The sequence below is a fragment of the Amblyraja radiata genome, chromosome 3, assembly GCF_010909765.2.
Source record: "Amblyraja radiata isolate CabotCenter1 chromosome 3, sAmbRad1.1.pri, whole genome shotgun sequence".
Taxonomy (NCBI): domain Eukaryota; kingdom Metazoa; phylum Chordata; class Chondrichthyes; order Rajiformes; family Rajidae; genus Amblyraja; species Amblyraja radiata.
In genome coordinates this window covers 104314688-104331124 of record NC_045958.1, presented here as the reverse complement: position 1 = coordinate 104331124, position 16437 = coordinate 104314688, and the positions used below count along the sequence as shown (strand labels likewise).

The following is a 16437-nucleotide window of genomic DNA, read 5'->3' as shown; positions in this document are numbered from 1 at the left end:
GAGGGGATGAAGAGGGAGTGACCAGGGGTGTGACTGGTCCTTGATGATGCTGCTGGCCTTGCCGAGGCAGCGTGAGGTGTAGATGGAGTCAATGGAAGGGAGGCTGGTCTGTGTGATGGTCTGGGCTGCGTCCACAATTCTCTGCAATTTTGTGCTGTCTTGGACGGAGCTGTTCCCAAACTGTGCTGTGATGCATCCCGATAAGATGCTTTCTATAGCGCATTTGTTGGTGAGAGTTGGGGACATGCCGAACTTCTTTTGCATTGCTTTTGTGGACCAGCATGTGCAGTTCCTTGTGTTTATTTTAGTTTAATTTAGAGAAACAGTGCTGAAACATGCCCTACCGAGCCCACACCGACCAGCGATCCCCATACATTAGTATTAATCTACACATGCCAGGGACAATTTACAATTTAATAAGCCAATTAGCCTACATGCCTGCGCGTGGGAGGAAACCGGAGTTCCCAGAGAGAATCCACCCGGGTCACGAGGAGAACGTACAAACTCCGTACAGACAGCACCCGTAGTCAGGATCTCTGTCACTGTGAGAGGCAGCAACTCTGCCACTGTGCCGCCCTTAAGTACAAGGCCCGAACATGGACTTGAACCCTGGACCATCGGGTTAAAAGTCTGATGCTCTACCGACTGAGCTATCCGGGTCCTGTGCCTTCACCTTTGCAACCCGAACCCCATCAACCCTCTGACACAGATATTTATAACTCCGTCCGACACACAAGGGAGGGGGAAGGCAAGGCTATCAGGCGGAGATCACTAACAAGCTTGTTATTGCTTGGCACAGCGTTTTGATGTGGACGGGTGGCGAGGGCTGAAGCTGAAGTCCATGTCTGAACAAGATAGCACTTGTGACCATAAAGCAATTCCCTCTTAATCTGGCTCCTGATTAAGAGGCTTTGCTGTGACAGAGGTACAAAGCCTGCCTCACATCCAGCCCTGTGCCTGTCCCATCACTAACACCACTTATCAGCCTTAATGGCTTTATTGCTCTGCGATTTCTTCATCGGCCTTCAAGTCATGAAACTGGAAGGAGCGCAGAGAAGACTCACCAGGATGTCGCCAGGACTAGAGGGCCCTATATACCCGCCACCCTCTGAGTGACAAAGTTGCCCCTCGGATTCCTTTGACGTCTTTCCCCTCTCACTTCAAACCTCAGGTGGTGCAGCGGCAGAGTTGCTGCCTCACAGCGCCAGGGACCCGAGTTCGATCCTGACTACGGGTGCTGTCCGTACGGAGTTTGTACGTTCTCCCCGTGGCCTGCGTGGGTTTTCTCCGGGTGCTCCGGTTTCCTCCCACACTCCAAAGACGTACAGGTTTGTAGGTTAATTAGTCCGAGATAAATGTAAATTGTCATAAGTTCATGAGGTCATGATTGATAGGAGTAGAATTAGGCCACTCGGCCCATCAAGTCTACTCCGCCATTCAATCATGGCTGATCTATCTCTCCCTCCTAACCCCATTCTCCTGCCTTCTCCCCATAATCTCTGACACATGAACTAATCAAAAATCTACCTAACTCTGCCTCAGAAAAATATCCATTGACTTGGCCTCCACAGCCTTCTGTGGCAAAGAATTCCACAGGTTCACCACCCTCTGACTAAAGAATTTTCTCCTCATCTCCTTCCTAAAAGAACGTCCTTTAATTCTCCCTAATGTGTGTAGGATAATGCTAATGTGCATGGTTCGCTGGTTGGCATGGCCTCAGTGGGCCGAAGGGCCTGTTTCCTTGCTGTATCTCTAAACTAAACTAAACTATGTCCTTTGCTTCTTGATTCCCCTACTCAAGGTAAAATGCACGCACTCAATTTATTTCCTGCGGGCCCTCGAGTCCTGGCAACATCCTTGTAAATCACCTCTGCACTCTTTCCAGCATAACAACATCCTATAGCTTTCCCATAGCAGGGCGACCAAATCTGAACGCAATACTCCAATTGCTCCTGGATTTCGGGACATTTCAACACTCTTAACCACACCTGCCCACGTTTGGCTGCTCCTGTCCGTTTACCTGTCCCATGTCTTTTAAATGTCATTATAGAACCTGTTTCAACTACCTCCTCTACCAATTCGTTCCATCTACTCACCACCTAGTATGGACCTGGTGGGCCGAAGGGCCTGTTTCCTATGTGTATGACCCTATTGAATCTTTTCCCATGATAATCATAATCATAAGTGTGTGGAAGCAGGCCCTTCATAAGTTCATGTCATTTATTTATCTATTTATTGTTTATTATTTATTTTTTATTAGAAGCAATTGTACAAAAAGAAAGTAATCGACATAACAGTTATACAATTTTCGTACTGCTTCAGTTTTTAACATTTTATGAACTAATAACTAGATCGGAAAAAAAGAAAAAGGAAAAAAGGGAGAGAAAGAAGAAAAGAAAAAGAAAAGAAAAAACTACAAGAAAAACACGAAAAAGGAAAAAAGGAAAACATCAGAACTAACAAAGGAGTGAAAGAAGCGGGGATATATCCCACTGCCCTTCCATACGCCCGCTCACCCAACCCTAGCGTCGGTTTTGAGTTTGTGTTCAACCATTGTGTTGTAGCCCATATGTTATAGGAGCAGAATTAGCCCATCAAGTCTACACTGCCATTCAACCATGGCTGATCTATTCTCCTGCCTTCTCCCCATAACCTCTGACACCCGTACTAATTAAGAATCTATCTACCACCACCTTAAAAATATCCATTGTTGGCCTTCACAGCCTTCATTTCCACAGATTCACCACTCTCTGACTAAAGAAGTTCCTCCTCCTCTCCTTTCTATAGGTACGTCCATTTATTCAGAGGCAGTGGCATCTGGTCCTAGACTCTCCCACTAGTGGAAACATCCTCTCCACATGCACTCTATTCTTTGGCCCAACTTGCCCACACCGATCAACATGTCCCCTCTCCCCTAGTCCCGCGCCTGCGTTTGGCTCCGAACCTGCCCTGTTTGAGGGTTGGAGGTCTTGCTTCAGGTCAAGTGTCGTAACCCCAACCTGATGTCATCGGCCCCTTTCACTCTCTTGTTGCCCATCTCCACCTAAACCCCATCAGTCCATAGCTCCCATTTCTCCCTCTCTTCCCATTCCTGCCAGCGACTTCAGGAAGCATGGTGGAGTACAAGCCCCAGTCAGCATCAATGGTGCTGAAGGTAGACAAAAATGCTGGAGAAACTCAGCGGGGCAGGCAGCATCTATGGAGCGAAGGAAATAGGTGACGTTTCGGGTTGAGACCCTTCTTCAGACTTCAATGGTGCTGAAGTGGAAATGGTTGAGAGCTTCAAGTTCCTTGGTGTTAATGTCACCAGCGGTCTGTTGTGAACCAACCACATTGAAGCGACGGCCAAGAAGCCACACCAACGCCTCTACTTCCTGAGGTGACTGAGGAAATTCCCCGTGTCTCGAGCGCCTCTTACAAACTTCTACAGCGGCTCTGTAGAGAGCACACTGTCGGGTTACATCACCGCTTGGGTTTGGGAACAGCTCTGTCCAAGACCGCAAGAAATCACACAGTTGTGGATGTAGCCCAGTCCATCACACAGACCACACTCCCCACCATTGTAGATGTAGCCCAGTCCATCACACAGACCACACTCCCCACCATTGTAGATGTAGCCCAGTCCATCACACAGACCACACTCCCCACCATTGTAGATGTAGCCCAGTCCATCACACAGACCACACTCCCCACCATTGTAGATGTAGCCCAGTCCATCACACAGACCACACTCCCCACCATTGTAGATGTATCCCAGTCCATCACACAGACCACACTCCCCACCATTGTAGATGTAGCCCAGTCCATCACACAGACCACACTCCCCACCATCGACTCCATCTATGCTTCACGCTGCCTTGGGAAAGCAGCCAACATAATCAAAGACTTGTCCCTGTCCCACCCCGGTCATTCCTTCTTCTCCCTGCTCCCGTCCGGCAAAAGGTACAGAAGCTTGAAAACGCGCACCACCAGACTCAGGAACAGCTTCTTCCCCTCTGTTATCAGGCTTCTGAACGGTCCTTCCATAAATAGGGTGTCGTCTCAATCTTCCAACCTACCTCAATGTGGACCTTAAACTTTTTTTTAAATCTGCACTTTATCTGTAACCATATAATGCTGTAACACTATATTCCGCCCTCTAGTGATTTTCTCTTTGCACTACCTGTTGTCTTTATGCATGGCTTGAATGTTCTCATGGTTTGAGTGGATAGCAAGCTAACAATGTTTTTTCACTGTATCTTGGTACGGATGACAGAAATGAATGAACGTCAATGCCCCAAGATGAAGGGACTGTCATATATTGATAGAATGGAGCGACTGGGCTTGTACACTCTGGAGTTTAGATGGATGAGAGGGAATCTTATTGAAACATATAAGATTTTTAAGGGATTGGATACGCTAGAGGCAGGAAACATGTTCCCGATGTTGGTGGAGTCCAGAACCAGGGGGCCACAGTTTAAGAATAAGGGGTAAGCCATTTAGAACAGAGATGAGGAAAAACATTTTCACCCAGAGAGTGGTGAGTCTGTGGAATTCTCTGCCTCAGGGTGCAGTGGAGGCCGGTTCTCTGGATGCTTTCAAGAGAGTATTAGATAGAGCTCTTAAAGAAAGCGGAGTCAAGGGATATGGGGAGAAGGCAGGAACGGGGTACTGATTGTGGATGATCAGCCACGATCACAGTGAATGACGGTGCTGGCTCGAAGGGCCGAATGGCCTACTCCTGTACCTATTGTCTATTGTCTATACTAGCTTTGAACGGCACAACATGGTGTTAATTGCTGAAGGACTGATTGGGAAGATTGATCGGCTGTTCGATGTGAAAAGGCATTGAGCAACATATCCGGAACATTTCAAATCCTGTTGATTTCCAGTGGAATTCCTGATCTATCAGTCCTCCCCATCCCAATTTACTGCAAAGAAGACAGCTGTTTACCGCTGCCAATGTTGTGATCTCACATCAAGAGTTCAGTCAGTGTGCACGCTACCACTCAGTGTGCTCTCAACCATACTGACTATTAATAATAATTAATTTATTGTGTTGATTTGTGTATATTTATCTGCCTCTTGTTCCATTAATGAGTCTGCAGCGAATAAGAATTTGATTGTTCCATTGCCAGTACACACGACAATGGGCGTCACGGTGGCGCAGCGGTAGAGTTGTTGCCACACCGCGCCAGAGACCCGGGTTCCATCCTGACCACGAGTGCTGTCTGTACGGAGTTTGTACGTTCACCCCGTGACCGTGTGGGTTTTCTCTGGGTGCTTCGGTTTTCACCCACACTCCAAAGACGTGCAGGTTTGTAGGTTAATCGGCTTTGATAAAGATTGTAAATTGTCCCTAATGCGTGTAGGATAATGTTAGTGAACGGGGGGGGGGGGGGGGGATTGCTGGGTCGGTGCAGACTAGGTGGGCCGAAGGGTCTGTTTCCGCGCTGTATCTCTAAACTAAACTAAACAATTCAGAAACACTCAGAGTAAAAGGATGTAGCTTTAGGAATGAGATGAGGAGGAATTTCTTTAGTCAGAGTGCGGTGAATCTGTGGAATTCTTTGCCACAGACTGCAAAGGGTAGTTTTAAGGCGGAGATTGACAGATTCTTGATTACTAAGTATATCAAAGGTTATAGGGAGAAGGCAGGAGAATGCGGTTGAGAGGGAAAGATGATTGAATGGTGGAGTAGACTCGATGGGCCGAATGGCCTAATTCTGCTCGAATGACATGAACTTACGAACAATTGAACATTCTTGAATGGGAGAAAGACCTAGCCTTAAAGTTACATCCAAAAGACCTCTCTGTCAATGCAGCACTCCCTCATCGCCATAGTCTAGTTTAGTTTAGTTTAGAGATACAGCGCAGAAATAAGCCCTTCCACCGAGTCCACGCCGACCAGCGATCCCCGCACACTAACACTATCCGACACACAAGGGACATTTCACATTTATACCAAGCCAATTAACCTGCAAACCTGCACGTCTTTGGGATGTGGGTGGAAACCGGAGCACCCGGAGAAAACCCGCAAGTCACAGGGAGAACGTGAAAACTCCCCACAGACAGCACACGTAGTCAGGATCGAACCCGTGTCTCTGGTGCTGTGAGGCAGCAGCTCTACCCGCTGCGCCACCGTGCCTTGGAAATACATGGTGCTCTTTTCAAAATTGCCCAAATCCACCTTTAAGACCCCTCCTCTTTCGCAATGAAAATGCAACAGAATCTCCACCACAAATTGGAAATGTTAAATCAGGTAGTTTATTCATATAAGCGGTCTACAATGTTTATGATTCATGAAAATAAGAGCGACAAAGCATATATTACAAATGCAAAAAAAAATATACAAAGATCATGCCAGTTCCTGTCGTTAAATTTCAACTTTAACAAATACAAAGTGTTTTCCTGAAACTTATTTCTAGAAAATTCTATTTCTGAATTGACATCTGACCTCCATCCCAGATTCCCAAAACCTCTGACCCTTGACCCAAACCCTCATCCCTGACCTTTGAACTATTGCACAGGCCATCGCCCCAGTACCTCTGACCCAACGAACCCCTGGATTCTGAGGAGCACCTCTTTCATACAGAGGGTGGTGGGTGTATGGAACGAGCTGCCGGAGGAGGTAGTTGAGGCAGGTACAAGAACAGCATTTAGAAGCCAGGCACAAAATGCTGGAGTAACTCAGCAGGCAGCATCTCTGGAGTGAAGGAATGGATGACATTTTGTGACCCACTGAGTTACTCCAGCATTCTGTGCCTATCTTTGGTGTAAACCAGCATCTGTCGTTCCTTCCTAACCATTTAAAAGAAGCTGGGGCTGGTACGTGGATGAGTATGGTATATCTTATTTGCTTGGACAGCATGCAAATCAAAGCCTTTCATTACACTTCAGTACACGTGACAATAGTGAACCAAAGCCAAAAGGACAGGAAAGGTTTAGAGGGATATGGGCCAAAGATGGGCAAATTGGACTAGCTTTGATGGGGCATCTTGGTTGGTATGGACGATTTGGGCCGAAGGGCCTGTTTCCGTCTTCTATGACTTCACGGCTCTATATATGGATAGAAGGATATGGGCCAAAGGTGGCCATATTGGACCAGCATAGATGGTCGATATGGACAAGATGGGCCGCAGGGCCTGTTTCCGTTCTATACGACTCGAAGACCATCTTTGGAAGTGTTCCAGGCACCCACCACCCTCAGTGTAAACAACTTGCTCAAACCCATAGATCCGAAATACCAGTCATTGCACAAGATAGACACAGAGTGCTGGAGTAACTCAGCGGGTCAGGCAGCATCTGTGGAGAACTTGGATAGGTGACATTTCACAGAGTGCTGGAGTAACTCAGCGGGACAGGCAGCATCTCTGGAGAACATGGATAGGTGACGTATCACAGAGTGCTGGAGTAACTCAGCGGGTCAGGCAGCATCTGTGGAGAACATGGATGGGTGACGTTTCAGGTTGGGACCCTTTTTCACTGATTGTGGGAGGGGGGGGAATGCTGGCAAAGAGAGGAGGGGCTGGTAGGTTGGGGGGTGTATTTGGTAGGCAGATGGGTGGAAGAGAGATGCAAAGACAGAAGGTGTGAGACAAAACAATTAGCGAGTATCGAAGTGTGCAGACAGAGGACGGAATGAAGGTGGGAGGAGGGAGATATGTACAGGTCCAGGAGGGGGGGGGGGGGGGGGGGGGGGGGGGGGAAGGGAAGATGAGGGGGTGGGGAAAATATCTGGTGGATGAAGGGAGAAGGGAAGAGAAAATGCATTCACATTGGTCTGGGATTGTTTGAGAGAGCTTCTCACAGCGTAGTGAAGATGAAAGACGGCGTAGACTATGCAAGGTCCTGGCAGGAACCATGAAACTTCTTGCACTCTCACTTCACCTCACGTCACGCTGGCTTTTATTATCCGCTGGGGGGAAAGATCAAAACGGCACCATGTTAGAAGGGGAGGCAGTCACAGAGTCACAGAGACACAGAGACACAGAGTCACAGAGACACAGAGACACAGAGTCACAGAGACACAGAGTCACAGAGACACAGAGACACAGAGACACAGAGACACAGAGTCACAGAGACACAGAGACACAGAGTCACAGAGTCACAGAGACACAGAGACACAGAGACACAGAGACACAGAGACACAGAGGCACAGAGACACAGTCACAGAGACACAGAGACACAGACACAGAGACACAGTCACAGAGACACAGAGACACAGACACAGAGACACAGAGACACAGAGACACAGAGTCACAGAGACACAGAGACACAGAGACACAGAGACACAGAGACACAGAGACACAGAGTCACAGAGACACAGAGACACAGAGACACAGAGACACAGAGTCACAGAGACACAGAGACACAGAGTCACAGAGACACAGAGACACAGAGTCACAGAGACACAGAGACACAGAGACACAGAGACACAGAGTCACAGAGTCACAGAGACACAGAGACACAGAGTCACAGAGACACAGAGTCACAGAGTCACAGAGACACAGAGACACAGAGACACAGAGACACAGAGTCACAGAGACACAGAGACACAGAGTCACAGAGTCAAAGAGACACAGAGACACAGAGACACAGAGACACAGAGACACAGTCACAGAGACACAGAGACACAGACACAGAGACACAGTCACAGAGACACAGAGACACAGACACAGAGACACAGAGACACAGAGACACAGAGACACAGAGTCACAGAGACACAGAGACACAGAGACACAGAGACACAGAGTCACAGAGACACAGACACAGAGACACAGAGACACAGAGTCACAGAGACACAGAGCCACAGAGTCACAGAGACACAGAGACACAGAGACACAGAGACACAGAGACACAGAGTCACAGAGACACAGAGACACAGAGACACGGAGACACAGAGACACAGAGTCTCGGAGACACAGAGACACGGAGATACAGAGACACAGAGTCACAGAGACACAGAGACACAGAGTCACAGAGTCACAGAGACACAGAGACACAGAGACACAGAGCGACAGAGACAGAAACACAGTCAGTCATAGCATTAAGATTTTGATTTTATTATATATTGATAACTTTTATTAAGCCACTCTTGATATTTGGTCACCCGGTACGGAGGGGAGCCTTGATTCTGTTACTACTCTGTATTTGTGTATAATTGAATAAAAGCATTTTGGATTATAAAAATAATGGGGTCAGACACAGAATGAAGCTCCCTCTGCATTGAAACGTAGGTGCAGGAGTAGGCCATTCGGCCCTTCGAGTCAGCACCGCCATTCAATATGATCATGGCTGATCATCCAAAATCAGTACCCCGTTCCTGCTTATTTCCCCATATCCCTTGATTCATTTAGCCCTAAGTGCTAAATCTAACTCTATCTTGAAAACATCCAGAGAATTGTTCTCCACTGCCTTCTGTGGCAGCGAATTCCACAGATTCACAACTCTCTGGGGAAAAATGTTTTTCCTCATCTCAGTCCTAAATGGCCGACCCCTTAGTCCTAAACTGTGGCCCCTGGTTCTGGACTCCCCCAACATCGGGAACATGTTTCCTCAATCTACCTCAAAGACTTGCCTTCCATCACAGTGAGGAGGAGATTTACTGTGATGGATGTTTGTGTGAATTGAATTGTTTGTGTGTCTTGTAGGAATTGTTTTGTTTTGTATGGCTGTAGAAACAGAGTTTCGTTGAGCCTCACTGAGGTTTAAATGACATTGAATAAATATTGTATATTGTATTATTGTATTGTAAATGTCCGACCCCTTATTCCTAAACTGTGGCCCCTGGTTCTGCACTCCCCCAACATTGGGAACATGTTTCCTCAATCTACCCTGTCAAATGTTATATGCTTCTATAAGATCCCCTCTCATCCTAAATTCATGTGTGGGTGGGTATCCCGCCCCCCCTGGTTATTGACGGGATGTCACCTACCTGGATCCGTTGGTCTTGTCAGACCACCTCATCAAATTCTTTACCCAGCGAGCATCGTGTGGGGCACACAGCTTCCTGTTTTTGACTGTGACGAAGCTACAGGAGAGGAGTGTTGCTGGTCAGCGTGCTTGATGGTCACTCCTGACAGGCCATGTACCCTGTCCTCACCCCATCCCACCCCTCCCCCACTACACTGCCCTGCCCCCACCCCCACTCCCCTCCACCACTACCCTGCCCTGCCCCCACCCCCACCCCTCCCCCACTAACCTGCCCTGTCCCCATCCCCACTCCCCTCCCCCACTATCCTGCCCTGCCCCCACCCCTCCCCCAGGCTAACCTGCCCTGCCCCCATCCCCACTCCCCTCCACCACTACCCTGCCCTGTCCCCACCCCCACCCCTCCCCCAGGCTACCCTGCCCTGCCCCCATCCCCACCCCTCCCCCACTAACCTGCCCTGCCCCCATCCCCACCCCTCCCCCACTAACCTGCCCTGCCCCCATCCCCACCCCTCCGCCACTAACCTGCCCTGTCCCCACCCCCACCCCTCCACCACTACCCTGCCCTGCCCCCACCCCCACCCCTCCCCCACTACCCTGCTCTCTCCTCCCCCCCCCCCGTCCCCTCCCCTCTCCTCTGCTCTCCCCTCTCTCCCTGTCCCATCTCCTCCCCCCAGTGTGGTCCATGGTCCGAAGAGACCGCATCCCTAGACCTCCCCAATCGACTCCCTCCCATCTCCTTCCCGTAATCGACCCATCCCCTACTCCCCCCACCCCCACCCTGTGGTGAGGAGAGGGGAGGTAAGAGGAGAGGGGAGGAGGGTGGAGGAGAGGGGAGTGGAGGAGAGGAGAGTGGAGGAGAGGGGAGTGGAAGAGAGAGGGGTGGAGGAGAGGAGAGTGGAAGAGCGGGGAGTGGAGGAGATGAGAGTGGAGGAGAGGGGAGTGGAGGAGAGGAGAGTGGAGGAGAGGGGAGTGGAAGAGAGAGGGGTGGAGGGGAGTGGAGGGGAGTGGAGTGGAGTGGAGTGGAGTGGAGTGGAGTGGAGTGGAGTGGAGTGCAGGAAAAGGGAGTGGAGGGGAGGGGAGTGGAGGGGAGGGGAGTGGAGAGAAGGGGAGTGGAGAGGAGGGGAGTGGAGGGGAGGGGAGGGGAGGAGAGGGGAGAGAGGGGAGGGGAGGGCAGGATGGGGGTAGAGGGATGAGGGAGGTGGATGGAGCTCTCTACTTACACAACGGCTTGGATGCGGCAGCCGCTGTTGCTGCCCTGCACCTTGTAGGCGGCCACGATCTTTCTGGGGATAACCTTGTGGCTCACCTCCAGGCAGCAGTCCATAGCATCATTACCCCAACGCGCTGCCGCAACGAGAGGGAAAGCAACATTAGAGGCTGAAAGAGCTGGGGGGAGTACATGCACTAGGGAGGCTCCCTCCCTTCTTTCCTTCCCTTGTCCCTCTTCCTCCCCTCTTCTCCCTCACTCCCTTTGCTTTCACCCTTTCCTCCATTAGCCCCTCCCTCTTTCTCCTTTCTTTCATCGCCTTTCCTCATTCCACCACTCCTGTCGTCCCTTCCTCTTTCTCCTCCCCTCCCTCCCCCTCCCCTCACAATCCTTCCCTCCCCCTCTCTCCTCCTCCCTCCCCTACCTACCCCTCTCTCCCTCCCCTCCCCTACTCCCTTCCTCCCCCTCCCCTACCTCCCCCTCACTCCCCCTCCCCTCACTCCCCTTTACTCCCCCTCCCCCTCCCTGCTCCCCTCCCTCTATGCAAACACCCGGCAGAAAATTTAAATATACTGTCGATGCCCGGAGTTCTTAAATTGAGTCTGAATCAGGCTGTAAATTGTCACACGTTGAGCTGTTTCTCCACAGATGTGCCTGACATCTGCATATACAGTATCTGTGGATGTATCTACAGGTGTATCTGTGGAGCTGGGTGTTTTATCTGTTTTTTACGTTTTTATTTTTACAATTTGAGAAACAAAATTTAAACAAGACTGAACTGAACTAGATGTTGCCCCTCAGATTGTTGTTACAGAGAACTCCTGCTCATGGAGGTTGCAGGAGAGCTAACTATTCCCCCCTCCCCTCCAATTCCATGCCCCTGATAGAACAGAACCTCATAGCAGGGACCATCAACTCCATGCCCATTCACAGAGGCATGCAGCAGTGACACAGGCCCTTCGGCCCATCGCCCCCGTGCCGACCATCAAGCACCCGTCCATGTGCATCCCGTTCAATTCTCCCGTCAACTCCGGTATTCCACCACTCGCCTTCACCCACTTGGGGACAATTTACAGCGGCCCATGTAACCCACTGATCTACAGGGCAGAGGTGGAAACCTGAGCACCCGGAGCAAGCCCACACAGTCACATGTGGAACATATAAAATCCACACAGCCAGGCAGCATCTCGAGATACATCGATAGGCGATGGTTCAGGTTGGGATCTTTCATCAGAATGATGAACTATCCATGTTCTCCACAGATGCTGCCTGACCCGCTGAGTTACTCCAGCACTCTGTGAAACATCACCTATCCATGTTCTCCAGAGATGCTGCCTGACCCGCTGAGTTACTCCAGCACTGACTGAACATTGAACGTTAACATTGAGGCAATGTTCCAACCCTGATAGTTTAGTTTAGTTTAGTTTAGTTTCGTATAGAGATACAGCGCAGAACCAGGCCCTTCGGACCACTGTGTCCGTGCCGACTAGCGAGCACTTTTTACCGTAGCCAATTAAGCTACAAACGTGCACGTCTTTGGAGTGTGGGAGGAAACCGGTGCGCCCGGGTAAACCCCACACAGGTCACGGGGAGAACTTGCAAACTCCGTACAGACAGCAGCAGCAGTCAGGATCAAACCCGGGTCTCTGGCGCTGTGAGGCAGCAGCTCTCCCACTGCGCCACAGTGCCGCCCCTCTCAGTTTACACGTGCATCCTCAATCTCTTGATTGAAACACCCCGTCTATTCCCCTTGTGATTTTATACACCTCTATTAGATCACCCCTCAGCCTGCTGTGCTCCAACGAACAGAGTCCTATCCTGCACAATGTCTCCCTTCGGCTCAGGCCCCTTGACTCCAGACAACACCTTGGTAAATCATGTCTGCATGGCACCCCCACTTCCACTTCCGCGGGACCTCTCAGCTTCCCCCGTACCTGGTCCGCTGAAGGACAGCACCTTACCTTGACTGAGGTGAAAGAGTGCGGTGCAGAGCAGGAAGGCGTATTGGATGTGGAGGGTCATGCTGGCAGAGTCGAGTGGCTGGTTGTGGAGGTCAGCACTGTGGTGGTCAGCTCTGAGTTCTGGCTCCTGTTTGGTCTCGTTCCCTGGTGATCAGCGCTGAAGCTCTCTGCTCACACACAGGGCTGCTGCCTCTATATATACATCTGCAGAGTCCCCGCCACATCAATATTAACCCTTCACTAACTGGGCAGGAATATGCCTGCTGCTCTCTAACCCGGCTGCCGATCAAAGTAGATGTATACAGGGAAGGCGTGGCCCTGTTGGTTTGTGGTCGGGAAATGTGGCTATCGCTCTTCCCACTTGGCTCCGTCCCAAATCAATGCAAACTGTGCCAGATGATCACTCTAGCTCAGTGTGTGGGAGCTGGTTTGTAACATAACAAGAGTGAAGAACGTTCTCCCTGTGATCTCGTGGATTTCCTCCGGATGCTCCGGTTTCCTCCCACATCTCTAAGATGTGCAGGTTTGTGAGTCAATTGGCTTCTGTAAATTGTAAATTGGCCCCTAGTGTACGGGGGGGGGGGGGGGGGGGGGACGATCGCTGGTCGGCATGGACTCAGTGGGCCGAAGGGCCTGTTTCCGCGCTGTATCTCCGAACTAAACTAAACCAGTACAGCACAGCAACAGGCCCTTCAGCCCGCAATGTCCCTGCTGAACATGATGCCAAGGCCAACTCTTATCTGCCTGCATGTGATCCATAATCCCTCCATTCCCTACATATCCATGTGCTTTTCTAAAAACCTGGAGCTTGGCTGGGCCGGGCGCCGCTCCAAGAGGCCGAGCACCTGGACTGCACGCGACCTACAGCGGTGGAGCAGCGGCGGCAGACACCACGGCGATGCTTGGCCAGGCCCACCCTGCAATGTCGCCATGCCAACGGGCCTTCGTGGTCAGATCAAGAACCCTGCACTTACAACAACTGGCACTTGAAAATGGTGCCAAACTGGCGACTCTGTACACTCTCTCAGTGCACTACTGAGTTTAAGCATGGAAATAGGCCCATTAAGTCCGCACCGACCAGCGATCCCCGCACACTAACACTATCCTACACACACTGGGGACAATTAACCTACTAACCTGTATGTCTTCAGGATGTGGGAGGAAACCGGAGTACCCGGAGAAAACCCACACACTCACGGGGAGAAGGTACAAACTCCGTACAGACATCACCCGTAGTCAGGATGGAACCCGGGTCTCTGGCGCTGTGAGGCAGACTACTGCAATAAGCATGCTATATCTGAGATGCTTATATAAGTTGTATCTGTGCTTGGGTACAGTGATACCTGCACTAAACAGCGTAGAAAAATGAATTACCCTGTACCTCGGATTAGTTCAGTTTCGTTCATTGTCACGTGTATTTAAGTTTTTGTTGCGTGCTATCCAGTCAGCGGAAAGACTATACGTGATTACAATCGAGCCATTTACAGTGTACAGATGCAGGATGAGGGAATAACGTTTAGTGCAAGGTAAAGCCAGCAAAGTCCGATCAAGGATAGAGATTTAAGTGTGTGGAGCGATTGTAATTCGCGATTGTAGAATATCTAGCGAGCATATAGTCGCCTGGGTTGGGTGCCATCTTGGGTACATGGGCCAAAAAAGACCCCGTGAAAACGACTGGTCTGTCCTTGGTCATTCTGACCCCCATTACTAATGCTATGAGGGTCAGTAGGATACTGGCTCTTTAAGGCACAGAATTCCGTTCCTGTTAGCAGAAATTAGGGCTGAGATTGCAGGGGAATTCTTTATTCAAGGGTCGGCGCTGATCTCAGCCGAATGGAACCGCAAGGAACTGCAGGCGCTGGAATTTGGAATAACAAACAAAGTGCTGGAGGAACTCAGCGGGTCAGGCAGCATCCGTGGAGGGAATGGACGGAAGACATTTCAAATGACCACCAAGTTCAAGAGCAGCTTTGCCCCAACAACCATCAGGCTCTTGAACACTGCACAAACACTAACCTCAACTTTAGACTTTTGAGATACAGCACGGAAACAGGCCCTTCAGCCCACCGATCCAGCGATCACCCTGTAAAATAGCATTATCCTACACACAGGGGACAAATTACAGTTTTTACAAAAGACTATTAACCTACAAGCCTGTAACTACGCCGACTACCAACATCACGGAGCTGTGGCTGCGGGTGTCCGGCCGCGGGCGGCGTTGGATTTGGAGCGCCATGGAGCCTGGGATCGAGTTCGCCAGGGTCGGAGCTCCAACCGGCGTGGCCTGAGGACTACGAGTGCCCCGGTCTCCGGGGAGGAGGCAGCCGCTCCAGACTTTCCAAGCCGCTGAGGAATGTTTCACTCGACGCCGGAGTTCCATCTTCACGGCAAGAGGGCCCTTAAAATCACCGGACTGGCTGCAAGGCCACAAATGGGCCCCGACCTCGGGTGTTTCACAGAGGAAGAGGACTTAACTTTCTGGTGCCTTTCCCCACAGTGGAAAATTTTGATTCTGCTGTGGGGCGACATTTGTGTTGAACTCTAAAATGTGCTGTGTCCATTATCTTTATTTTTTTAACCTTTTTCTATGGTTTGTATGGACTTATTATCTATTTTATGTAAAGCACTTTGGTGTCAATGCGAGTTGACTTAAAACGTGCTATATAAATAAAACTGACTTACTTACTTACTTACTTACTTACTATGCCTTTGGAGTGTGGGAGGTAACCGAGCACACGGAGGAAACCCAGATGGTCAGAGGGAGATTGTACAAACTCCGTACAGACAGCACAGACAGCGTAGTCAGGATTGAACCCGGGTCTCGGCGCTGTGACTCTACCTCTGCGCCACTGTGCCGCCCAACTAGAAACTTCGATGGACTGTCTCTGGTTGTAGTTATTAATTTATTTAATTTTTAATATTCTCTGTATATATCGTGTTTACAGGCCTGTGTTAAGCTGCTGCAAGTACGAATTATATTGTTCCGCTGTTGGTACATATGACAATAAAACACTCTTGACATAGGATGGCACAGTGGTGTAGCTGGTGGAGTCGCAGTCTCAATGCACCAGAGACCCGGGTTGCATCCTGACCTCGGGTGCTGTCCATGTGGAGTTTGCACGTTCTCCCTGTGACCGCGTGGCTTTCCATCGGGTGCTCTGGCTTCCTCCCATATCCCACAGACATGCGGGGTGGCAGATTAATTGGCCCTCTGTGTGTTGTGCGTAGGGAGTGGATGAGAAAGTGGGACAACATTGAACCAGTGTGAACGTGTGATCGATGGTGGGCGTGGACTCGGTGGGCCAAATGCCTTGTTTCCATGCTGTACCTCTAAACTAATCTAAACCCTCTACC

The 16437-nt window shown here is 50.2% G+C and overlaps 1 protein-coding gene and 1 non-coding gene across 2 annotated transcripts; both read right to left on the bottom strand.

The window, feature by feature from the left end:
* Positions 1-587: 587 nt before the first annotated feature.
* trnak-uuu lies at positions 588-660 on the bottom strand. Its single transcript has one exon. It is a non-coding gene; the product is annotated as a tRNA-Lys (tRNA).
* A 6715-nt stretch (positions 661-7375) lies between these two features.
* Positions 7376-13286, bottom strand: LOC116971360 (C-C motif chemokine 19-like). The gene is made up of 4 exons (XM_033018480.1): positions 13084-13286; positions 11136-11259; positions 9917-10012; positions 7376-7897 (listed from the first exon to the last, which is right to left on the bottom strand). Exons 1-4 carry the CDS (start codon positions 13142-13144, stop codon positions 7891-7893), a joined length of 288 nt encoding a protein of 95 aa, XP_032874371.1. The 5' UTR covers positions 13145-13286; the 3' UTR covers positions 7376-7890.
* Between the last annotated feature and the right edge of the window lie 3151 nt (positions 13287-16437).

Bases quoted from the DNA above. Each gene is read 5' to 3' on its own strand.
- LOC116971360 (XM_033018480.1), bottom strand. From the start codon at position 13,144: ATGACCCTCCACATCCAATACGCCTTCCTGCTCTGCACCGCACTCTTT. The intron at 11,260-13,083 runs GTAAGGTGCTGT...TCGTTGCGGCAG, and splicing joins ACTCTTTCACCTCAGTCAAG to CGCGTTGGGGTAATGATGCT. The intron at 10,013-11,135 runs GTAAGTAGAGAG...CCTCTCCTGTAG, and splicing joins TGCCGCATCCAAGCCGTTGT to CTTCGTCACAGTCAAAAACA.